At 35.5% G+C, this 26,079-nt stretch overlaps 1 protein-coding gene across 1 annotated transcript in view; it reads right to left on the bottom strand.

The window, feature by feature from the left end:
* The window catches only part of XPR1 (xenotropic and polytropic retrovirus receptor 1), a 90,128-nt gene that overhangs the window by 29,022 nt on the left and 35,027 nt on the right, over positions 1-26,079 (bottom strand). The window contains exons 3-10 of the mRNA XM_084866131.1: positions 23,299-23,400; positions 16,160-16,383; positions 13,331-13,480; positions 12,660-12,743; positions 11,334-11,415; positions 5,574-5,764; positions 5,256-5,435; positions 1,516-1,687 (exon numbers count right to left, since the gene is read on the bottom strand). Coding sequence (XP_084722257.1) covers positions 1,516-1,687; positions 5,256-5,435; positions 5,574-5,764; positions 11,334-11,415; positions 12,660-12,743; positions 13,331-13,480; positions 16,160-16,383; positions 23,299-23,400 — 1,185 coding nt within the window. The remainder of the gene's footprint in view (positions 1-1,515; positions 1,688-5,255; positions 5,436-5,573; positions 5,765-11,333; positions 11,416-12,659; positions 12,744-13,330; positions 13,481-16,159; positions 16,384-23,298; positions 23,401-26,079) is intronic.

Below are 26,079 nucleotides of genomic sequence, written 5' to 3'. Positions count from 1 at the left end.
AAGATGGCGGTGCCTAGTCCTCTCAGCCCTGCCAGAGTTCCCCAGTCCGGGGGAGGGGGCAGCTGCTGAGAGTGGGCAGGGTGAGCGGCCTAGTGGAATGCTTGCTTCATCGCCACGACGACGACGACGACGACGACGACGACGACGACGACGACGAGGACGGGGAAAGCATTCCACCCCAGCTGTGGAGGGCCTCTGGGCAGTGGGCACAGAGCAGCGGGGAATTGGGGGAACGTTTGCGTCATCACCCCAGTGATGAGGCAAGCATTCTGTGCCTGGCTTCAGATGGGCCTCTGGGCCGCAGAGAGCCTCTGGGCAGTGGGCGCAGAGCTACTAGTCCTAATATATAAAAAGCCAGGGGCTGTCAGGACCTAAATGACCAGGCGGATGACCAAACAGCAGGCTGCATGGGGCAACCAGGATGGGAGGGGGGATAGTGAGGGATGACCAAATGACTGAACAGCAGGCTGCAAGGGGTAACCAGGCCAGCGGTAGGGGGGGGGCAGTTGGGGGCGAGGGGCAGTTGGGGGCAATCAGGCAGGCAGACAGAGGCAGTTAGGGGCAATCAGGCAGGTAAACAGTTAGGAGCCAGTGGTTCCAGATTGTGAGAAGAATGTCTGACTGCCGGTTGGACATCCCTGAGGCATCCCAGATTGGAGATGGTGCAGGCTGGGCTGAGGGGACTCCCCTACCCCTCCTGTACACGAATTTCGTGCACCAGGCCTCTAGTTATAATATATCTACTATAGGTTGCTCATGCATCTGTACTCTTTTTAAAAAAAAACTAAGAGCAAAGTTTGTATTATTAAATGAGAAGGAATTGGCTAGCTCAGTTGGTAGACCATGGGACTCTTAAATGAGAAGGAATTGATAAATCAATTTTTCTTCAAATTCTGGGAATGTGATCAATCTACAATAGTTGTCATCTGCTGGCAATCAATGAAAATGTGTTGGCACTGGCTTCATTAACTTTTGTTACTCAGATGTTACATAAGCTATCTAAATTTGGTGTTTGTTATTAAGGCAAAATTCTTTAATAACCTGAACTCTTAGTATAAACTAAGAGTGGGAAAAAGAGTCAGAAGAAAAACAAGATTCCAAATAAGATTTAAAAAATAGAATAATGACTATCTCAAAGTACTCGATCCAATTCTAAGTAATAAGTATTTTTGATCATTAAAAAGCAATACCATGATGATAATTTGTTGGCACTAAAGCATTTAGTACATTGGTACATAAATACCAATGTACTAGGAATTTTTTTTTTAATTTTAGAATTCATGAAGTATTAAGTTGTAAGTCTCTTGGCAAATGAATGGCTAAAATCAGAACATAATTTAAGAGCCAAAGTATATCAGATAAAAGATTGCTAAAAAAGTGCCAAGAACATTTAATTAAGTTTGTAACATTATTGGATGAGTTTTCACGATGATCTTAAATGTCTTAGCTATCATTTCCAATATTTCTTGGTGTACATTGGCAGTTCAGTAGTGTGTCTGTGCATTCATACTCTACCTTTTGAATTATTTGGCAACAGGCCCTCATTTTCATCCCATTTGAGCTCAAAACTGTAGAAGCAGATCATATATTCCAGGTCTGTCAGTATCACTGACAGGCTGTTCAGCTGATCAGCCAGCCAGAAATCAGCAAAGCCTACCTTATGGAAGGGAGCTGTAAATACTCGAAACTGTGAGGAAGGGGGGAAAAAAAGAAAGACAGAAAAATAAGAAAATTCAAATTAAATTTATCTAATTCATGTGTGACCACCTAATGTGATTACTTTAGCTGATAAAATGGAAACCAAAGAACCAATCACAAACACAGGGACCTGACAACAGTGGCAAGGATGAGAATTAGAAGTTGAATGAGTTGAATGAGAAGGAAATGAGTTGAATGCAAAATGAAGAAAGGAAATAAAGCTGGGAAGGCAAGATAGTTATAGCTAGAAAATAGAAAGCAGAGAGGTGTGAGGAGTTGAAGTTGAAAGCAGAGAGTGGCAGAAGGTAGAAGCACTGATAGAATGTCTAACATTAGGCTCTAACGTAAATTTTGCAGGAGATCCATGTGTTATGATTATTTCTGGAATATTCTCCCATCTTGGCTGGGATGGGAGCTTTGCTAAATGAATACGAAGCTCTCCTTTGCCTGTGAAGTATCGATAGAAAGGGAAAGATGGTGCATCTTATTGTTTGAATCATGCCTTCTTCTCTAACCAAAGTCACTTTCATTTCACTAATGTCATGGTGATGACTATAGTTTTACTTTAGGATGAGGCTTTAAAAAGAGCTATATTAAAGAAATATAACTATGGCAGAAACATTCTTATAAAGCTACAAGAAATAGTCTAAGTGTAAGCTTTCTCAGTGAGATTTGAATTTAAGTTGGCAGGTCAATTAATGTTAAAATTATCTCAAAATATTCTTGGTAACAATTATTACAAATATAAAGAATTACAATACTTCCTTCTGTATTTTAATGATTCTGATAGTACATTTTATTATTCTATTATTTCTTATTATATTACCATTGCCAACCTATTCCATCAACAAGTCCTCATTTATTATTAGTACATAGAAGATGCATAGATAAATGTCTACTCAATGGGGAATCATTCTGCTAATAAGAGTAACTTGTCATGCATGAGTCATAGCTTAATATTTAAACAAAGAATGATGCACTGGGAGAAATGCTCACTTAACACAATGTAAACAACTGTATGTATTACTTTGTTATTGCAATGAAACAGTCATATTAATACCTGAGTTTTCTGAGTCAAACCTCATTTCAAAATAACTATATAGACATTTCACAATAATTGAGGCAGGGAACAATAGGTGGTTAAAATATCAAAGTTATATCCTTGTAAACAGAAGAATACTACATTTTTTTAATGCAAATAACAGTTACAAAACTCCACAAAATCTAGTAATAAAATCTCAAAATAATAAAAGGCTAATATGCAAATTGATCGAACGGGGTAGGGGGGGGAAGAACTATCAGTCGCTATGAGGCACACTGACCACCAGGGGACAGATGCTCAACACAGGAGCTTCCCCCTAGTGGTCAGTGCATTCCCATAGGGGGAGTGCCGTTTAGCCAGAAGCCGGGGTCACAGCTGGTGAGCGCAGCGGTGGTGGCAGAAGCCTCTCCTGCCTCTGTGGCAGTCGACATCCCCTGAGGGGTCCCAGACTACGAGAGAACATCGGCCACACTGAGGGACCCCTCAAGTGCACGAATTTCATGTTCCGGGCCTCTAGTCTAGTATAATAATATTGTACTCACTGGAAATGATTTTAGTGTAGATTCCAAGAGGGAGAAAAATGGCTCACATTTTTCTCCCTTTATTGTTGAAAGCATTACAGATATCCCCCTTTGTTTGTTTGTTTTCCCCACTAACCCCCTCCACCACACATCCTCAAATATTTATCTTTTAAAAATCTTCTACAAATTATTTCTTCTAGATCAGCAGTCACCAACCAGTGGTCTGGGTACCACTGGTCATCCATGAGGTCTAGAAGTTTGGTGACCGCTGGTTTAAGAAAACCTTTGGAGCAGCAGCCGCCAACTAGTGATCCATGGACCACTGCTGGTCCGTGAGGCACAAAAGTTTGGCGACTGCTGTTCTAGATGATGATGAAACCTATTAATGGTAATGGTATACTTATAACTTACCAAAATGCTCTTGTATATCTAATTTCCATACTCAGAATTCAAACCCAAAATTCAGCATAATGGTGCCATACTTAAAATAAATTATTTGCTCTTTTATTTATTTATATTTAATAAAATTGGAGAAAAAGAGGGAGTTCTCAATTTGTGACAAAAATTCAATTCTAGTGGGAAAAGAAATAAGAAATACAAATAAGAAACAATCAGATCCGGGTGGCCCCTCCAAAAAAAAAAAAAAAAAAAAAAAAAATCAACTAATTTTTTTGGGAAAATCAATTAGATTTAGCCATTTTCTTTTCCTGATTGCTATTAATACTCATCTATATTCGAACACAGGTTGCTTTTTATTTGTTGAATGCTTATACTTTTTAAATAGGAAGGCCATATTTTATGTCTTTAGATTTAAAAAATTTAGTTAATGCTAGCTATATGTAGGAAAGTTTATTGCTAAGAATAAAAACAAAAAAAACAAAACAAAAAAATCTAACCTTAAGGGGCATACAAAAGGGAAAAACACACAAAAAGTACAGTTTTTACCAAAAATGGTTTGGCTCAGTGGATAGAGCGTTGGCCTACAGACTGAAAGGTCCCAGGTTCGATTCCGGTCAAGGGCATGTACGTTGGTTGCAGACACATTCCCAGTAAGAGGAGTGCAGGAGGCAGCTGAGTGATGTTTCTCATCAATGTTTCTAATTCTCTATACCTCTCCCTTCCTCTCTGTATAAAAATCAATAAAATATATTTAAATTTTTAAAAAGTACAGTTTTCAAGGAAGTATAGTTTATCAAGTGGAAAAAAAAAGGCAATAATTATGGGAATTCTGAAAGTTTGTAGAGAGTGGTCAATTTAATCATTAATCTTTATCTGTTAGTTGTAATTCATAATGTAAGAAATAATTATATGAAAGCATTCCCAATTTATTTTTCAATATAGAGCTGGTTTAATTTAGGAGTAAGCAGAAGTCCCTTCCCAGAACTAACTTTACACTATCACAAAAAAAATATAGCTACCATTTCTGTATACCCTAATACTATATTCTATGTCCTAATACTGAGACTACATGATTTTGCAATCATTAAGAAATAAAGTGGAAGGAGAAATGAAATTTATTTAAACAAAAATTAGTCAGTTTTTCAAATTAAACTTGGTGACCAATTTCTATTGCTTTTAGAGAACCAATTTTTCATAAAATAAAAACAGTAGACTACTTACATCAATTTAACAGGAAAATAACAATTTTATCACTTTTAAAGAAAAGGAAATTTATAGATTTCTACATGTTATCAGAGCTGATTAAATAATGAACTAAATTAATCATGAATTAATCATTTCAATATCCGGACACTTCATATTCCATTTTCAGAGGGAAAAATGCATTTGTGCTTTGCCAAAGATGCTGCACTGTATAACACCAGGTGTACCAGTCATATTGTAATCTTTGACTCTGGAACTGGGGAGCCACTCACACAGATTACAATGTGAACTGTGCTTCTCGAGCTGTGTAATAAAGCAGGTTTCATCCTGGAAGAAGCCAATGACAAATACAGTAAATTCTCTAAAACTGATACACAAATTTTTGGACTTACCAGTAGTTTAAGCAGCCAAAACCGGGATTTGTAGTAGAAAGTTTTGGTGGGATTGATAAGAAAGAAAAACATAAATCCATAAAGGGCAAGTGGGTACACATATGAGGGGATTACAATAATTGGAGCAAAGAAGCATGCCAGAAGACTCAGGCACCACAATATCCCAAGGAATCCAGCAATCTGATAAAGAATGGAAAAGACAAAAAGAGAAAAAATTTTTATTTTTGTCATTACTCAGGTGGATTTCAGTGCCGACTAAAACCAGCTATATAACTAAGAAAATTATATTTGTGGGACTTTATATCTTGCTTTGATTACCTCAAAGAGATGCTGATGAGACAAATTGCTTCTTGGATTAAGTTCAAAGATGAGCACATGATTTACTCCAGCCTGTCTCCAACCATATGTGTTGATGCCCAACAGGAAAAGGAATTCAATCAGAAGAAAGCCACCCCGATAGATTCTTATCAAGGGCCATATACTTCTATCTGTTTCAAGTTTAAATATAGCTGAAAGAATATAAATTAATTAATTAGAATATTCATAATGTCCCCTTTATTGTCTTTTTTCTAATTCTCAATGATACAGCCCTGGCATAGAAATTTTTATAAATAAATATAAATCTAGATTATCTCAAGAGCCTATAAATTTGCTTCTAGATTATTTCCCATCTTCATTTCACTCTGCAAAATCCCACCAGAATAATTTTCCTAAAATTTGACTACTAGCATATTAGTCCACCATTCCATTAGTTTCTTAGATTACAGAGAACCAAGGTAAAATACCAGTTCTGTCAGATGGAGATTTCTGGCATGACACAACTTCTTTGGTTTGGTTTTGTCCATCATTAAACTGGATATGTAATACCTACTTCACAGAATTGCTATGAAAATTAAAGAAAATAGCACACATGATGGCAATGTGAAAATTAAAAAGTGATATAAATGACAACAGTTAATACTTATAGAATGCTTACAATGGGCTAACAATTGTTTCCAGGACTTTACATGACCAGTATTTTAAATATAATAACTCATCTATTCCTCAATGGCTCTGTATGTTAAAAACTATTATTGCTATTTGATTCATGAGAAAAACTAGAGCAATGATAGGTTAATTTTCTAAGGGTTAATAATCTAGTATAGGGCAGAGTCAGGATTTTAACTCAATTTTGCTTCAAAGCCCACACTCTTAACCACTACATACTATTGCCCATATCAATGTTCAGTATCACTATTATTCTATAGCTTTCTAAGAACATTCAAACACTTTAGACTCCCAATTCAAGTTCACAATCTGATCTCCAACTCATTTTTCCCAAATTTATCTCACAGTACTCCTAAACAATTTAATTCTTATCACTTTATTATCCTTTTAATAAGTTCTTGTTTCACATTAGCTTATATTGCCCCTTGTACATAAAATGGCCTTGCTCTTTCTTTCAGAAAATTCAAATTCTACTTATTTAAGAGCCAGATCCTCATCTGTTCACAAATTCATTGAACCAATGTTTCATTTTGAGCCTACGATGTGCAAAACATTTCAATTTGGCTAACAACTTCTCAATTTTTCCAAAAAACTATAAAATGTACTATTAGTACCATCCATTTAATATTTAATTATATACTACCTTATACACTTAATATAATCATTAGTATTTAACTTTGTATTCTCTATAGTACATAGCACATGTGATACTTTAAAAATACAGAGTGAATAAAGCTTTGCTTTGGAGTCAAATACAATAAACCAAATTTCACATCCTAGCTACACTAGGGGCAAATAATTTAATTTTTCTAAGTTTCAGTTTCCTTGTCAATGGGGATAATATCTATTCTTAAAAGTTTAAGAGGATTAATTATGAACAACATATATTAAATGACTAAAACAATGAGCAATTATGAGCATTCAGTATATATCAGGGTTTTGTTTTTTTTTTCCTTTTTACTTGAGAAAACTTTATTTTTTCCTTAATTTGACAAATATTTATAAGGTGTTTTTATAGCACCTCCTCCTATGCCCAATCTAAGAGCTAGGGATTTAGTAATGAACAACAGACAAAATACCTGTCTCCAAAAACTTGTGTTCTGTATAATATCAGGTAGTGATTTTTTTTTTTTTTTTTGAAGTAAAAAAAATGTAGGGTAAGGAGATAAAGAATGATGTTAGGTGCTATTTTAGGGTGTCAAGAAGATCTATCAGGATATGACATTTGTAGGTCATTTGCATTTCCTTAAGGAAACAAAATGAATCATGTGAATATCTGAAGGGACAGAGCTCCAAGTAAAAGGAAAGTAAAAGAGTCAGACAACAGGTATGAGCCTGGTGTGCTCCAGGAACAGGAAGAAGCCGAGGCCACTATGATTGGAATACTAGTAAGAGAGAGGTAAAGTGGTAAAAAGATAGCCAGGGGAAAATCAAGGCAGACTTTGAAGTACGTTGTCAAGATTTAAGCTTTTACTCTGATGTATGAAGTCAATGAATTTTACACATAAGTGACATGACCAGATTAATAATTTCAATGGGCTACTCTGTTATATGAAAGACAGACTGCAAAAGAACAAGTCTGTTGTTAACGTATCAAATAAGGTTATTAGAAATCTGTAAGAGAAGTTTAAAAAAGTCTAAACAGGTAATTTTTCAACTTCATGAAAGTAAAAATATGCAAATTTCAGACAAATTATTACATATCAAGCCATGTCCCTTTGAGAAACTACAGGAATTTTGCACACAGTTTTTCTGATGTGAATGTTTGAAAAAAGAATCATGCCTGTACATGCATTACTACTGCTGTGTTTCTCTCTCAACACTGTTATCTTTTAAGCACCCGCTGGGAGATAAATAAGGATAGACAGCTGGCTTTAACTATATTTACCCTGACTCTCCCCATACAAACACAAAGATCAAACAAAGAAGGGCTCAGAGGTGAGAGAACATAATCACAACACTAAATGCATAAACCACACAATAAAAACAACTGAGTGTCTCACCAAAACTTAATCTACATTTACAAAAGAAAGAAAAAACCCTCAACTTGTCCCTGAATTTTAAAAAGCTTCTTCTCAATCCATTCACATAAAAATGAATAAAGACACTTATTTATTCTTATGTCTTATTTAATGATGATGATAATACCACATACATCTTGGGGAAAAAAGAAAAAATTCCACATACAAATGACTAAGGTTATCCTTATTGAAAAAACAACTCCCAACACATGCACCATGTACAATGATGTAGTGTTTCGCAACCAAAAATATGTTTTACTTACTAGTCCACTTCTCAGCTGAATTCTATGAACTGATCTCAAGCCAACTTTTCATCCCTGTCATCTAATAATACTCTTCTTTACCCTAGGTGAATATATTACTTCTCCTTTTCATAACTCACATCCTCCTCCTCCGTCCCATCCCTTACCCTGGCCAACTAAAATTAAAATCTCTGCTCCTCTGTCTCCTCTTGACATGTCTTTGATTCCATCAATTTCCAGTATAAATTTCATTTCTAAATGAAAGAATGTTTGAGAGGTATCTTTCTCAAATATGTATGTTTGTATATCACTTAATTTCATCTTGGTCCTTTCTTTTCCATCCATTCAAACTTCCACCAATATTTTTTTAATATTGTCCCTACTATGTCCCAGGCAGTGTTCTCGGTGCTAGCGATAAAATGGTAAACAGGAAAAATAAATGGCCAAGCATCAAGGAAATTACATTCCAGTGGGGAAAACAGATACCAAGAAACATAAATATGAAATATTATGCCATGTACTTACAAGTACTCTGAAGAAAACAAATGTAGTCTAAAGGAACAGAACAAGCTATTTTAGAAGTGATCAGGAAAGGCCTTCTTGGGGAGGTGGCATTTGAATAGAGATTACATAAATGAAGTGAGGAAGTAAGCATAGACATCTCGGGGAAGAGCCTTTAGGCAAATGCAAGGGCCTGTAGATGGGAATGAACTTGGAGTGTTCAAAGAATAGTGATAACACAAGAGTGACTGAAAACAGAGTGAAACTGGATGTGGGAGGGATGACAGGATGTAAAGCCAGAAAGGCCCAGAGGGGTGAGATCCTGTAGAGTTTTATAGACTGTAATGTGAAATTTCAATTATATTGTGAGAAGCCATTACTAGGTTTTGAAGAGGAGACTGATACGATCTAATTTATTTTTTTAAAAAGACCATGGTGGCCGAAACCGGTTTGGCTCAGTGGTAGAGCGTCGGCCTGTGGACTGAAGGGTCCCGGGTTCGATTCTGGTCAAGGGCATGTACCTTGGTTGCGGGCGCATCCCCGGTGGGGGTTGTACAAGAGGCAGCTGGTCGATGTTTCTCTCTCATCGACGTTTCTAGCTCTCTATCTCTCTCCCTTCCTCTCTGTAAAAAATCAATAAAATGTATTTTAAAACAAAAAAAATAAATAAATAAATAAAAAATAAAAAGACCATGGTGGCTACAGGAGGCAAAAATGGCTGAAGGAAGACAAGTTTAGAAGGCCATTGCAATATATTAAGGATGGCACTGGTAGAGGGAGTCAGATTCAGAATCTATCAATATTTTGAATATAGAACTGATGGACTGGAAATGACAAGGAAAAGAGAGGCTAAAGGTTTTGGCCTGAGAAACTGATGAAAGGTATTGCTATATGAAAGAGAAAGTATATTTGAGGGTAAAAAGAAATTTGTCCAGCCGAGACTGGTTTGGCTCAATGGATAGAGCGTCGGCTTGGGGACTGAGGGGTCCCGGGTTCGATTCCGGTCAGGGGCATGTACCTTGGTTGTGGGCATATCCCCAGTAGGGGGTGTGCAAGAGGCAGCTGATCGGTGACTCTCTCTCATCGATGTTTCTAACTCTCTATCTCTCTCCCTTCCTCTCTGTACAAAAATCAATAAAATATATTTTTTTTTTAAAAAAAGAAAAAGAAAAGAAATTTGTCCATGTAACTTTGAGATGCCTATTTGACATCCAAGTAACCAATTAGACAGCATTCAGAGAAAAGAGTATACATACTTGGGAGTCACTAGTATATAAATGATATTTATGGCCATAGGTTTGAATAAGATTGCCTAGATAGGAAATGCATGTAGACAGAGAAAGAGACTTGAGGATTGAGCACAGTAGTATTTCCCAACATTTAGATGTCACAAAGAAAAAGAAAAAAACAGCTAGCAAAGGAGACTGGGAAAGAACTGTCAGCTAAGTATAATAGAAAAACCAGCAGATTATGATTTCTCAGCAAAATCTACTGAAGAAAAAGTTTTAAGAAGGAGTGATTGATAATGTCAAGTGTTTCTTTTGGGAGGTTTAGTAAGATTGTGCCTCTGTTACTGTTATATAATTTCTTTTTTTAAAAATACACTTTATTGAATTTTTACACAGAGGAAGGGAGAGGGATAGAGAAAAACAATGATGAAAGAGAAACATCGACCAGCCACTTCCTGCACACCCCCTACTGGGGATGTGTCCACCTCTGAAGTACATGCCATTGACGGGAATTGAACCTGGGACCCTTCAGTCCGCAGGCCAATGCTCTATCCACTGAGCCAAACTGGTTAGGGCTGTTATGTCATTTCTTGATGTTGAGAATGCACTTGCTTTTAGCAATTCCTTTTATTTCTTTCTAATTTTTAAGTTCTATATAATAGAAAATTATACAACCACACTTCTTAAAATTCTCTATAAAGTAATTATAAGTAGATTCTGGAAAAGATGTGAAAGAGTGTCCAAAAAGCAAAGTAAATAAATCAGTACATCATTTGTAATATCTTCTTTACTCTCATCTGTGATCAAGTTCTTGATGACCGAACACTGAAAAAATGTGTAGAAATTGTACATAAACACTGAAAAATTATGGAGAATAAGTAGTCATCAACTAGCATCTTTTAAAAAATAATATAACCAAGGGGGGAAAAAAATAAACAAATGACTTTCCCCACCCCCACTTATTTATAAGAACAAGAAACAGCCTTACAGATTTTTCTTTCAGAAGCTTTAGTAGCTTAGTAGCTTTGACGAAAGAACAGAGTATGACATATGCATACTTATGAAAACATAATTTAATTCAAAATTTAAACTACTTACCGGCAAGTACAAGGGTAACATTCAGTACAATGAATATTCCACAAAACAGGCCAACTCTAAAAGTAGTCCATGCTGGTGCAGGCTGTGGACAGAAAAAACAGAATTTGGGGTATAGGGCAAAATATTAAGTACATTTAGTACATGCTGTCACAAATCAGTAGCACTAACTTCAAAGTTCAATCAGGAAAATAAAAATATTTTATGATTTGTATTTTTAGAAATCTGAACCAGAGAATCATCCCTCATCATTCTATAATACTAGTATAGAGTTGCCAATTATTTTAATTCTTTTACAGAAATCTGAGTCACTAAATAAACAAAATTATAATTTTAGGCATCAATTTATATATACTCTGATTTTCTTATAGAATAGATTTAGTGCAATTTAGAAGTCTTGAAAATCTTTTGTCATACTTATACCTAAATATTTCATATTTTAATTATAAGTAGCATTATTTTTAAATTTTTCATTTCTAACTACATGATGGTCTGTGGAAATATAATTGATTTTTATATATTGATCTTGGATTCAGCAACTTTGCTAAACTCACTTGCTAGTTCTAGTAGTTAATCTATATTCATTAGATTTTGAGGTCATCAAGTCATGAACAATAAAAAAAAACCTTCAGTTTTATTCTTTCTTTCTAATCTGAATGCCTCTTATTTCTTTTTCTTATGTGACAGTACTGGCTATAAGCTCCAGTACAATGTTGAAGAGAAGTGAATATCTTTTTTTGTACTTAGTTAGGAAGAAAACATTCAGTTGTCACCATTCAGTATGATATTAGTTGCACGTTTTTCATAAATGCCTTTTATAAGAACGAGATAAGAAAGCTCTGTTATTGATTTCTATTCCATTGTGGTCAGAGAACATACATGCTATGGTTTAAATATTTTTTAGTTTATTGAGACTTGTTTTATGACATAGAAGATATCACTTAAATCTTTCTTGCTATAATGAATATCATTTAATAAAGGCTTTTTTAGGTATAACTATTATATTTTGGATGAAGCTGTATAGTAGTCCAGCACAACTGACACCCCAATCATTAAATACACATCTCATCTTTTGGTAAGACAACAAAGTTAGCATGCCAATAAAAATAAACAAGAGAAATATAGGATAAGAAGAGATGGGTGGGAAGACATTACAATTCATTATGAAGTGAGATCTGGTATCTAATTTTTAAATTTAAAAAAAGTATTAAGTACTTAAAAATTTTTGAAACATTATTTAAAGTAATGAAATAGGTATATTTTATCAGCTAAACAGATTGTATTAATTATTAAATTGGTAAAACCAAACAACTGGAAAAAAATACTAACCTGAGCAGCTCCCAAAGGGGGAACACGTAAACGCTTCATAGCTTTTTGTCTGTCACCGTCTTCAAGTTCATTGGTCACTACAGCCTAAAAAGACATATTATTAAATTTTTTAATCCTTCCCCAACAATATGTTTATTGATTTTAGACAGAGTAAGGGGGGTAGGAGAGAGAGAGAGAGAGAGAGAGAGAGAGAGAGAAACACTGATCGGCTGCCTCCTGTTTGCACCCTAACAGAGATTGAACCTGCAATCAGGCATGTGCCCTGACCAGAAATCAAACAGGTGATCTCTTGGTTCCTAGGTCAATGCTCAACTGCTGAGCCACTCTGACTAGGCAAAAGGAGGAAATATTTCATTAAAAGTAAAACGTGTGCCAAAGCCAGTTTGGCTCAGCCGAAGCCGGTTTGGCTCAGCGGTAGAGCATCGGTCTGCGGACTGAGAGGTCCCAGGTTCGATTCCGGTCAAGGGCATGTACATTGGTTGCGGGCACATCCCCAGTAGGGGGTGTGCAAGAGGCAGCTGGTCGATGTTTCTCTCTCATCGACGTTTCTAGCTCTCTAGCTCTCTCGCTTCCTCTCTGTAAAAAAATCAATAAAATATATTTTTTAAAAAAATTAAAGTAAAACGTGTAACATATTGAAAATATCTGGTATATGAGTGAGATTACTATACCTCAGTTTCAGAGATGAGCTGATTGATTTTCTTGCATGTATAAAATGGGGCCACTTCTACATGAGCTACTCGCCAATCTGCTCCACGAGATGTTTCCAGGATCTTGTCATGCTTTTTAAGGATTTTTCGAAACCCTGTAAAATTCAGATTCTACAGAAAGAAGTGAGAAACACTACTATAATTTCCAGCACCATAAAGAAGATAAAAAATAATAAGCACTATGTGTATCAGAACTTACTGAAGATTGAGTACCTAGGGAAATGACAATGTTTTCATAAAAGCATTTACTGAAAGGAAAAGACTCTTCTTTCTTATTTTATTTATTCACTTCAAGGTAGTATGTTATCAGTAATAAAAAGAAACCCTTAATACAGACCGTATTATTTCTATTTCAAGTAAATTAATGGAAGTCCTGAACTCAAAACATGTTTATTTCCATTTTCTTATCAACAATTGTTTTCAAAATAGCTACTTTATATTATTTTGATTATTTGATCAAAAGAATATTTTCAGAAATATTTCAGAATTATCATGCCCTGAATACATTTATAAGTTCTCTGCTGTTTGAAGGACTGGTATAGTTTATACATTTCTCCCCTACTCCTATGCAAATATGTACAAACCAGCATGGAATATTGAAGATTACCTATTTCTCTTAACTTTCATACATTCTCAGTTAAGGAATGGGATTGCAAAGAAGAATCGGTAGAAAAGAAGTGGTCACTCTTACAGGGTTTAGCTGAAAATGAATGGAAGCTGGTATTTTTTCTCCATTTCTACTACATCAAAATCCTACTTTTCTACAATACATTCTCAAATTCTGTTGTTTGATCAACATGCAAAAAAGCAGAAAATTATGGATTTGCAAGGTTCATTAAATGAGAGGTCTCCCAAATTTTCTGATCACATCCCCATTAGTAAAACAACAACAACAACAACAAAACTCACTCCAAACTAAGGCTTTGTTTGCTTATAATTTTTTCCTTAATGAATCATCTTAAATTTTTCTTGGGTTACATACACCATGACTTGAAGACTGCATTCCATCAACTTTTCTTTCTCCTGATTCTCAAAATCAATGTCTTCTTATAGAATAAACAACCCTCAAAGAACATAAGGATAAATCAAAACTTTTATAATTTATAATTAGTTTTGTTTTCCCAAGGAGCTTTTTATAATGACCCCAAACAAAAGCTTCTAGGAAAATTAAAAAAATTCACAAGGGTATTTCCCTGTAACACACAAGCATAAATAATAAATTATGAAATGTAAGAAAGAAAAGAAATACATTTAAAAAAATCCCCACCTAAGGATATTTTTATTGGTTTTAGAGAAAGAAGAAGGGAAGAAGAGAGCGGGAGGCCATGGATCGTTTGCCTCCTGTGCATGCCCTGACAGGGGATTGAACCTGCAACCTTTTTGCTGTATAGGACAATGCTCAAAAAATAAGTTATAAAGCCTATGAATAAATTGCAAAGGAAAGTAATTTCCTATCAGATATATCTTATCTAATTATTTTTCTATTCTTCTAAAATTATTTTCCAACTGGATGATTCTTTCAATGGTAAAAAAAAAAAAAAAAAAAAAAAAACCTCAGCAAACAAGAGAGCAGAATTATAAAAGAGAAAGAGAAATAAATACATGCATTAACAACTTAGATCACTGCAGATATGAGGCTACATTTACTTTTTATATTAAAATACCAGTATTTATACCAGTAAAATACCAGTATTTATATATATGATCCTATAATGATCATAATGATTGGTTAGAACTGTAACAATCACAAGAATAAAATGAAAAAAGAATAGTGCATAAGATCTCTCTAAAGATGTGGGGAAGGTGAGGAAGTTGTATTGCCTAATTTAAATGTTTATTAGTGAATGAATCATCTGTTTTTCAGTAAATTCCTTATAAATTTTATATAAACAAATCTATAATTACAAATGAATAAATGCCCTGTATTTCCAAAATTTCACATACATGGTAGCTCGATTTTTCAGATTGGATTTTTAAAATATTAAGTGATATAGTAACTTAGATGTTTGGTCTGTATACACATTTGCTGTGACAATTCCTTTTTTTTTTTTTTTTTACCAGATTAAAAAAAAAAGTTATCCTGTAACTGCAAGGATTCTTAGTGGCAAGTTAAAAAGTCAGTATCTTTTATATTGTTAGTGTTCATTGGAAAGTTAACTGTCCAATTGCAGTTGTAGAAACTTTGCTATAGTTTTGCAGCAATATAGAAGCTCTTACATAGCCACCAGTGGCTGGGTAGATATACATTATTTCTGATTTCTACTCAGTAAGGCTAGAAATGCCTCCAAAAAAATAGGAAACAAACTATTAGTCAAGGCTACTCCTGAAGAGTGTACAAAAAGGTTTTAGAAAACTGATCTTCGAAAATAGAAGTCTTATTTTACTACCTCTGGTAACATGGTTTTAGCTAGTAAGAACATCAGAAATCTCAGTAAGCACCTAAAGAATAACGGTTTGGCTCAGTGGAGAGAGTGTCGGCTTGTGGACTGAAATGTCCCGGGTTCGATTCCATTCAAGGGCATATACCTTGGTTGCGGGCACATCCCCAGTAGGGGGTGTGCAAGAGGCAGCTGATTGATGTCTCTCTCTCATCGATGTTTCTAACTCTCTAACCCTCTCTCTTCCTCTCTGTAAAAAATCAATAAAATATATATTTTTTTAAAAAAGAATAATGGCATGCTAAGGATTTTCCTTTTGGATTGGCCCCTAAGTACAGTTCCAGGTAATTCCATTTATTGTAATTTCTCAATTATTTAAAAATGTCATTCTCCAGGGTAAGAATGTAAGTACCTGATAGTTCTGCAGCAGGATAAGACTGAGGTAGAACTCGCTGAAGGCCAGTTTAAGGTCTTTAATATTCCTATGTTGCACACGTTCTTCATGGGACAGATGGAAGACTGGCTTTCTGCGCTGTCGCAGCGTAGTAACACCAGTGGTTTCTTTCTGCGCATCCAGTGATGACTGAAGCTCATTCTGAAGTGTAGCAAATCTGCGCTGAGCCTCTGCGAGCTTTTCTATAAGAAATAAAACAGAATTGTCCAAACATCAAGATCAAAATGGTGGTAAAAGTTCTTACCAATTTGTCTGAATTTTTACTAATCATACTAATTTGTTTCCTTAAAATTTCTAGAGAAAAAGTTACATGTAATATTTAGAACTGGATAGGAAAAAAATGTTTTGGTACAACACCCTCTTTTCATCTACCCTACATTTCCCTTCCTACAAAATCTCAAATGTACCCTTACTTTTGACAAATGACACAGAATTTAAAAAGCCACTAAGAGTAAGAATGCAAAAACGGTACAACCACATTGTAATTTGGAAAACAGTTTGGCAGTTCTCAAAAGTTTACATAGTTACCTTAAGATCCAGCTATTTCACTCCTACATATATACCCAAGAGAACTAAAAGTACATGTTCACACAAAAACATGTGCACATACACAAATTAGTATTCATAATAGTGAAAAAGTAGCCCCAGTTGGTTTGGCTCAGTGGTAAGAGTGTTCAGCACATGGAGTGAAGGGGCTCAGGTTCAATTCGGCACGTACTGCAGTCACAGGCTTGATTCCTGGCCCCAGTTGGGCTGCATGCAAGAGGCAACCAATCAATGTATCTCTCTCACATCGATGTATTGATGTTTCTCTCTCTCTCTTTCTCCCCTCCCTTCCAGTTTCTCTAAAAGATATCCTTGGTGAAGATTAACCAAAAAATAAAAAAAGTGAAAATAACCCAAATGTCCATTAATTGATGAATGGATAGGCAAATAAGGTATATTAGAGACCTGGTGCACAAATTAGTGCACCAGTGAGGGAGGTCTCTCAGCCTGGCCTGCTGGATCGGGCTGAAACCAGCCCTCTGACACCCCCCGAGGGGGGTTTGGATTACCAGAGGGCACAGGCCAGGCCAAGGGACCCCACGGGTGTACAGTCAAGGATGGGGAGGGGCACAGATGGTTGGCCAGCCGGGGAGGGACCGGCCGTGGAAGGGCTTCAGGGCATGTCCGGCCCATCTCATTCAGTCCTGATCAATCGGACCCCAGCAGCAAGCTAACCTACCAGTCAGAGCATCTGCCCACTGGTGGTCAGTGCACTCATAGCGAGCAGTTGAGCGACCTTAACATATCATTAGCATATTATGCTTTGATTGGTTGAACAGAAAACCAGAGACTTAGCATATTAGGCTTTTATTATGTAGGATATGTAAAATAAGAATATTATTTAGTAATAAAAAGGAATTAAGTGTTGATTTATGGTACAACATGGATGAATCTTGAAGACACCATGGTAAGTGAAAGAAGCCAGACAGAAAATGCCACATTCTGCATTCCATTTATAAAAAAATGATCATAAGAAATGAATATATTTATCTCTCAGGTAAATCCACAGAGATAGAAAGTAGATTAGTGGTTGCCAGGGTTTGGGAGGAAGAAGGAAAAAGGCAGAGAAAAGAAAGAAGGGAAGGAGGAGGTAAACAAAAGAATAAATTAAGTTGGTTTCACATGGCTTGATTTTTTTAAACTATCAATCACTTTTTTTTAACAAAATGGAGAAAGTATAATATACTGTGAATAGTATGTGTATGTATATATATATATATATGTATATATATATATACATATATATATACATATATATATATAATTTTCATGAGATCTATTAACAAGAAAGCAAGTCAGGCTGACTGCTTTAATTAACTTTCTCTCTGCCCCCATCTTTTAATAGCTCTTAAGTAGCTGATTCTGTTGTAATGAACACAAGATTCAAGATATTCATGAAATAGGAAGAAATGGGAATTTTATCCTAATTAATTAAAAATAGACTTAATCCACATTTTTACCACACATATAAGCATAGAACAAAACCTGTTAAATGTGGGGTACTAGATACATATAATCATTTGAAAGGGAACATTTAGTATTTCAGTGAGATTCTTACATTGCATTACACATTGTATCTTAAATTCAATAAGAATAGCCGGGACCGGTTTGGCTCAATGGATAGAGCGTCGGCTTGGGGACTGAAGGGCCCCGGGTTCAATTCCGGTCAAGGGCATGTACCTTGGTTGCGGGCATACCCCAGTAGGGGGTGTGCAAGAGGCAGCTGATCAATGACTCTCTCTCATTGATGTTTCTTACTCTCTATCTCTCTTCCTCTCTGTACAAAAATCAATAAAATATATTTAAAAAAAAAAAAAAGAATAAAGAAAAGTAGCTGAAACTAGTTCAGCTCAGTGGATAGAGCATCTGCCTGTGGACTGAAAGGTCCCAGGTTTGATTCCGGTCAAGGACAGTACCTTGGTTGCAGGCACATCCCCAGTAAGGGGATGTGCAAGAGGCAGCTGATCCATATTTCTCTATCGATGTTTCTCTATCCCTCTCTCTTCCTTTCTGTAAAAATATCAATAAAATATATATTTTTTTAAAAGAATAAAGAAAAGTAAACACATAGCAAGACACTGTATGACAGGATTATAGGAATGTTACCTAATTATAGACATTTAAACTGACTGTACTTCCGCTTTGCCCACAGCCAATCAGAGTGAGTATGCAAATTAATCCAATAAAAATGGGACGCCTGCTATGAGGGGGAGGAGGGAGGGCAAAAGGAGCTACAGGAGTGGTACTCTGGAAAGAAGCGAGAACTTGCCAACTCTCAGGTGGGCAGGGAATGGGGACTTGCCAGCTCCCAGGCGGCTGGGAGTAAAGCCAGGGGAAGGCCTATTCTTGCATGAATATCATGCAACAGGCCTCTAGTAACTATATAATAGAAATACTTCTGAGTAACTATTATCCAACTGGTCTTGCATTTATATAAAGCCTGAAAATATTTAACAGACAAGAAATAGATCTGGTCATATCCTGTTTGGTTCAATGGATAGTGTCAGCCTGCAGATTGAAGAATCCTAGGACTGATTCTAGTTAAGGGCACATGTTGGGGTTGTGGGCTCGATCCCAGTAGGGGCATGCAGGAGGCAGCCAATAAGTGATTCTCTCTCATCGTTGATAACATCGTTGATGTTATCTCTCCCTCTCCATTCCTCTCTGAAATCAATAAAAATAAAAATAAATTTTTTAAAGAAATCTATTTCTACTGCCATAATTTTCCTATTGCATTCTCCTAAATTTCTTCCTTCTACCACGATTAGACAAGAAGAAGAAATAACTAGTCACCACAAAAAAGATTTCTAACATTATAGCCTTCAAGACTGATACCACTTTTAGTGTTGAAAGAGACCTGGGAGACTTCTAGGCCAATGATCAGCAATGGTGTCACCAAAAAGGACCAGTTCTTTTAAAAAATTACCCTCTCCTCCCAGGGTCTTCAAATATTAAAAGATTTTTATATATAAATATAAATAAATACCCTATCATGTTAACCAAATATATGTAGTAAAAAATAAAGATCAATAAAATAATTTACATCAGGTTTTTTGAAACTTTAAAATAGCTTGACTCCTCACATGTGGAAACCTAGAAGGCTGGGAATCAATTTGCTCATTTTGTAAGCAAGTATATATGGATACCTAGGCAAGTTAAATGGTAAACTTCTTCTAAAAAAAAATAATAAGGGTCAAAAATCCAAAATGTAATTAGTAGAAAATAGAATTGGTGTGAAAATAAATATTCACATTTTAGTAGTATTTATTGTTTTGTTTGCTTGGCTTTTATAGTATTTGCTTGGAGTAATAAGTTTTAGTCAATATTTTTTTTAAAATATATTTTATTTATTTTTTTACACAGAGGAAGAGAGAGAAATAGAGTTAGAAACATCGATGAGAGAGAATCATCGATCACTGCCTCTTGCACATCCCCCACTGGGGATGTGCCCACAACCCAGGTACATGCTCTTGACCGCAATCGAACCTGGAACCTTTCAGGCCACAGGCCAACGCTCTATCCACTGAGCCAAAACGATTTCGGCAAGTTTTAGTCCATATTATATCTCACTTAAAAATGACCATTTTAGCTAGCCATTAAATATTTCTATGAGATGTGAGTAGAGGAGATAGGTGTATACTAGGTAAGCTGAACTCACCCCTGTATTATTTATAGTTTCTCATGTGTCCTAGTGTCTGAAGATTGCAGTTACAAGACAATCTGCCATGAAAAAGGCAGCTAACTAAGGAGAAAAATGATACTGTCTAGGACAAGTGCCAAATTTTATTTCTGTCAATCATGGCTTCATATTACCCATCACTTCCTGACCTGGCAAAAAGTCAGTCTGAAGACTATGAATTTGTATCTACTCTGTGATGACATCAAGAGACATGTCTTGATGGCCCTGCTACATAGAAAAAGGAAGTCGTTAAATCACAGCCCCCAAGTTTTTAATAGTAGAAAGCCTACAATTATTTTTAAAAAGTAACAAGTCTAAGATATCATTTTTTAAACTGAAGGTTTATTTCAATATAGGGTTATAAAAGCAATTCAGTGTATCATAAATCAGGATTTTAAAAATAAATAGAAATAATTAAATATTTAATTAATAAAAACAGAATAAATCATAAGTGGTATGAGTATTGTTCCATAAAAAATTATTTAAATATATTACATAGATACACACATTTATAGATGCATGTAAACACACAAAACACACATATCTATGTGTAACTAAAAAAATATAAAAGGTATTTATCTATTGTTAAGAGTAGATATTTATTTTTCTTTGTAAACTAAGAATGATTAACTCTTCTTTGTGATCTAAATTATCCATTTAGAGTTGGGCTTAGAAATCCACCCAAAAAAAATAATAGTAAAAGAAAATGCTATTAATTTTGACCTCATTTGTTTTTCATTTACAGCCTTAGATCATATACAATGGCCTTTTCTCAATCTCAACACTCTTTCCACTGCAAATCCTTCCTCTTTGACCTCCTCTTCCTCAGCCTTTATTACATGGCTATCTACAATATTGGGTTCCTCTTTATTCTCCTACCTCCTGATTATACAATAGAAATGATTTTTGTCCTTGAAAATTGTCATTCCTTTTGTACATTTTTCCCTTGATTAAATTTATCCATTTGCATGGTTTCAAATAATATTTCCTTTTTTAAAAAAAAAATGCTTCATTGAGTTTTCAAGAGAGAGGGAGGGAGAGGGATAGAGAAATAGAAATATTGATGAGAGAGGAACATCATCAACTAGATGCCTCTGGCACACCCCTAACTGGGGATTGAGCCCACAACCTGGGCATGTGCCCTGGCCAGAATTCAAATGGGTGACCTTTTGGCTTTTGGGTTGACACTCAACTACTGAGCCACATTGGCTGGGCTATAATACAATATTTCTATTTTGTCTGCCTTCTAGGTGTTTATAATGAGTGAGAAGAACATGAATATATACCATGTCCATTAACAGCCATGTGCTTTTGCATAAACTGTTCCCTCCACCTAGAAAGAAGTTCAGTCATCAATGAAAGATAGGTGGACACAGAGTTAGGATATTCGCTTCCCCTTACTTTTTATTCTTTGCTTGAAAGGAGTGACTGGTTAAGGAGACTAAACCAGCAAAAAGAAAAATTAACAATGCACTGATCCAATAATTCTTAGAGAAGATAATTACTAGATCAAGGTCTCAAGAAACTGAAATTCAATCAGTAATTGTAGAGATTTGCATAGACTGAAGAGGGATATCTTTTCTACGATGACTGGAGGAAAATTAATAATGGTAAGAATGTCTATAGGTATCTAGGGAGAGTGAGTGGCATAGATCTACCTAAGTATTATATACCAACAGGAATTGAAGGTCTTTATTTTTATTTGTAAAGTAAGAGATTAATCAGCATGATGGGGAAGATGTTGAGCTCAGAGAATTCAAAAGAATGGTGTAGGGTTTAGAAGAGCACTTTGGAGCATAGAAAAGAACATTGATTAGGACCCAGTTAAGAATCCCAAAATGAATTTATAGTGATTCAAATTTGTTCTGCTATATGACTTTTCCCTAGCCGTCCTAACCAGCTCATGAGTACACATGAAGATGGAAAATGGCATATTGGTCCACAATTGGGAGTTTCACTAGGCAGAAGCATTACAAGCAATAAGGGTAAAGGGAGTAAAAGTACAGGGACGAAGTGGTTAAATGACTGAAGAAGAAGGAAGTCATTCTAGGAGGGGATGAGGGAGTCAAGAAACTTGAGCTCTGAGAGACAACAAACATGTTAAAAAGGAGGGAAGCAAACATGTATTAAAAACAAAATTTTAAAGAGTAAGATATAAATAAACATAAGCTTTAATATTTTCTTCTCAATTTCAATAGCATCTTGTAGAAGCTACTCTGCTAACTGTGAGCTCTAGAGAGATACATATGAGTGTTGCACAATGCAAGGGGGGATGGATAATAAAACTGTCATTAAAAAGCTGAAACTGTAACTCAGCTCTGAAAGAAATTATGAAATTAAGTTTCAGACCCTTAAAGCTTTAGACTGGGCTACAGTGAAGCTCTATCAAGATACTGGTTCACAACGAGACCCCAAATCCTTGCAAATATAAGAACATGGAGGCTCGCGGTCACCACCCGGTGGTAAGACTTAAACACTGAGGTACCAGCTGTGTTTCCACCTCAGCTAAAGAAAATATCCCTTAAGTGCAATATAACAAGGAAAGCAAATTTTTAAAAAATATATTTTATTGATTTTTTTTACAGAGAGGAAGAGAGGGTTAGAGAGTTAGAAACATCGATGAGAGAGACATCAATCAGCTGCCTCTTGCACACCCCCTACTGGGGATGTGCCCGCAACCAAGGTACATGCCCTTGAATGGAATCGAACCTGTGACTTTTCAGTCCACAGGCCGATGCTCTATCCACTGAGCCAAATCGGTTTTGGCGGAAAACAAATTTTAAAATTATGACCAATGTTTAAACAATGACATGGTCGTTTCTCCTTCGCAGCAGAAATTGTCTTTTGTATGTTGCACCAAAAAACCACTCACCTGAATAAAATGTGTTGATTTTGGCAAGTTCCTTTTCACAGGTTTGGAAAAATTTTTCTTCAAACTTGGCAAAATACCTCTTTACTGTGTCTTCATCTGTAACTGAAAGTAAGAAAAACATTATTTGAATTTAATTTCTGAAGGCCAATTTGAAAACTAGGGAAACAAAATTTAAAGTTACTTTTCTTAGTCTTCAAGATGACAATAATATTCGATTTGAAAAAAAAAAGTGTGAACCATATTAAGACAAATCAAAAACCACTTAACAGAAACACAATTATTTATTTTATAATTGAATAAAACTCTCTAAACCTCACCCATAATAAATTTATAGTGGTGGAGAAAATAAGTGTTCTAAGACTTTAGAAGAGGAACACAATACTGTAGACAAGGCTGTTAAGGAAGATTCAAGACGTTGGCAATTGAAATGAGTAGGATTCTGCAAAAGAGTGGATAAAATATTTCAGGAGGAAAATGCAAGAGAAAATGAAGATATGAATATGTCATATGTTTCTGGGGGGGAAAAGAGTTGACTGTTCTAACAATATTAAATTGCTATTTACTCATTGTCACTTTAGCTGCCCAGACACAGAAAAAGAGATGAAGACTGATAGTTATAAATTAGATCTTCCAAACCTCAGATGCTGTGTAGGAACATAAATGAAAGGAGCAAAGTGTGATAGTGCAAGTGTGGTGATAAATGGCAACTGCCACGTTTAGGATAAGGAGTGGTATAGACACTAGCAAATTGGAGAGCACATGCCCATCCAGTTATTTGCTGCCATGTGGTGATATGGAGCTCAGGTTGTGAGATCTTCAAATTTTTCAGGAGAAGCCATAAATCTAGATATTTAAAAAATACTGTGTGCACCAATCCATGTAAGTCTCTGTAGGCTGAATCCATTGTGTGAGTTCTGACATATGGCATGTTGATTTACTAAACCCCATAAGAACAAATATATGAAGATTCAGGAAATCCCAAGTCTTGCCCAAGTAAGGTCTGACTAGACTCCAGATACTATTCACAATATAGAACCATCCTATTTCTGGATCTCTGGGGCACTCTAAGCCTGAAATGTTTAGACAAAGTATAGATGCTTTTATGTCCCAAAGATGCCCCAAATCTTAGTGCAATCCTGGAAACCCTTAAATAATTCACCTGTGCAGAAATAAGAGAAATAGTATTCCCTTGTGTAATACTCAGCACACACACATATATACATACAAATTCACAGTATCAGAGATATTTTAAAAATAAATAAATGCTTAAAATGAAGTTCTAAAAAATAAGTAGATTCCATACACTTAATTTAGAATTTTAAAAATGTAAAAAAAAATTAATACTACACAAAATGTTAACTTTTATTGATATACATCTATTTCTCTATTTCTTCCACTTTAGAATGAAGAGATAATACAGGATTCCATTGATTTTGCACTAAAAAAGGGATGTCACTTTAAGTTCCTCATGTAAGCTCAACAATTAGGTACAATAAAGGCTACAAACTACCCAAATCTACTGAGAATTATTTTTTCAAAGTATAAAGCTAACCTTAAGTTAAAGATGCTCCATGGTAACAGATGCTTTTATAATAATATCTGGCCATAGCTGATTTAAAATAAGAGTACTACTTTATTCTACTTAATTACCTACTTTTTTTCTTTTTTCTTTTATTCTCTACTGTATTCCTAGGAAAGAAAACCCTGAAGCAAAAAATGGACTAGGTCACTTACTTGTTTCCCAATTAACAGGCAACTTTCATTAACCTAACATGACAGAAATAAACAAAACATAGCTTCTGTTTTAAAAATAACTTTAACTCTATATATTAATGTTTATATAGAGATTGCATATTCAGCAACTTCCAACTATTTAAAATATTACTAAGAACCTAGAAATGAAAAAAATCTAAGCCTCTGAGAAACTAAAACATATTTAATAAATTTCTTTTTACAAAGGAAGAACATTCTACCCATTAATCAATCTCATGTGATTTCTCCATTTCCTCAATTTAGAGAGTATTTTATCTAAAGTACTAGCAGTCTGTTATTTACTTTCGTAGTTAACATATAACTTAATAGCCACAAGTCAGAAGAGGGATGAGTAAGATTACAATACTAAGAAGTAACAGAAAAGAGAAAGTAAAGTTATAGATAAAAATAGCAAGAATAGCTATACAAAATAAATAAAATGAAGAAAAATGTTTTAGTCCTTTCAGATTTCAAAAGACATAGTAACTAAGCACAATCAGAAGTGCACTACTGGCAAAGAAATGAGAAAAACACAATGAAAAGAACAGAAAAAGTGTCCAGAAATAAATCTGTATATACATAGAGATTTAGATTAAGCTAAAGGTGGCTTCAAATCATCAAGAAAATAATGTACTATATAACAAATAGGGTTGGATAAACTGGGACCATCCATTTAAATAAACTCCAAATGTAGTTAAAAACCCCCAGATGCCCAGGGCTGGCCCGAGGCGCGGACAAGTCTTGGAAGGCAGCTGTCCATCACCCAGGGCCACCCAAGGCTCAGGTAACAGGGCCAGCCAAGGTTTGAGCTGCCGGCAGTGGCAGCAGCAGAGGTGTGATGGAGCATCGCCTTCCCCTGATTGCCAGGTCACCTTCCACCCTTGAGGGCTCCCAGACTGTGAGAGGGGGCAGGCCAGACTGAGGGACCCCCATCCAGTGCATGACTTTTCATACACCAGACCTCTAGTATAAAATAAATAATATCAAAATGACTACTATGTGTTACATGAGTGTATGGGCTGAATTGTG

This window comes from Pipistrellus hanaki, assembly GCF_964339955.1.
Source record: "Pipistrellus hanaki genome assembly, chromosome: 18".
NCBI classification, from domain to species: Eukaryota; Metazoa; Chordata; class Mammalia; order Chiroptera; family Vespertilionidae; genus Pipistrellus; species Pipistrellus hanaki.
This window is presented reverse-complemented; position numbering and strand designations above follow the sequence as displayed.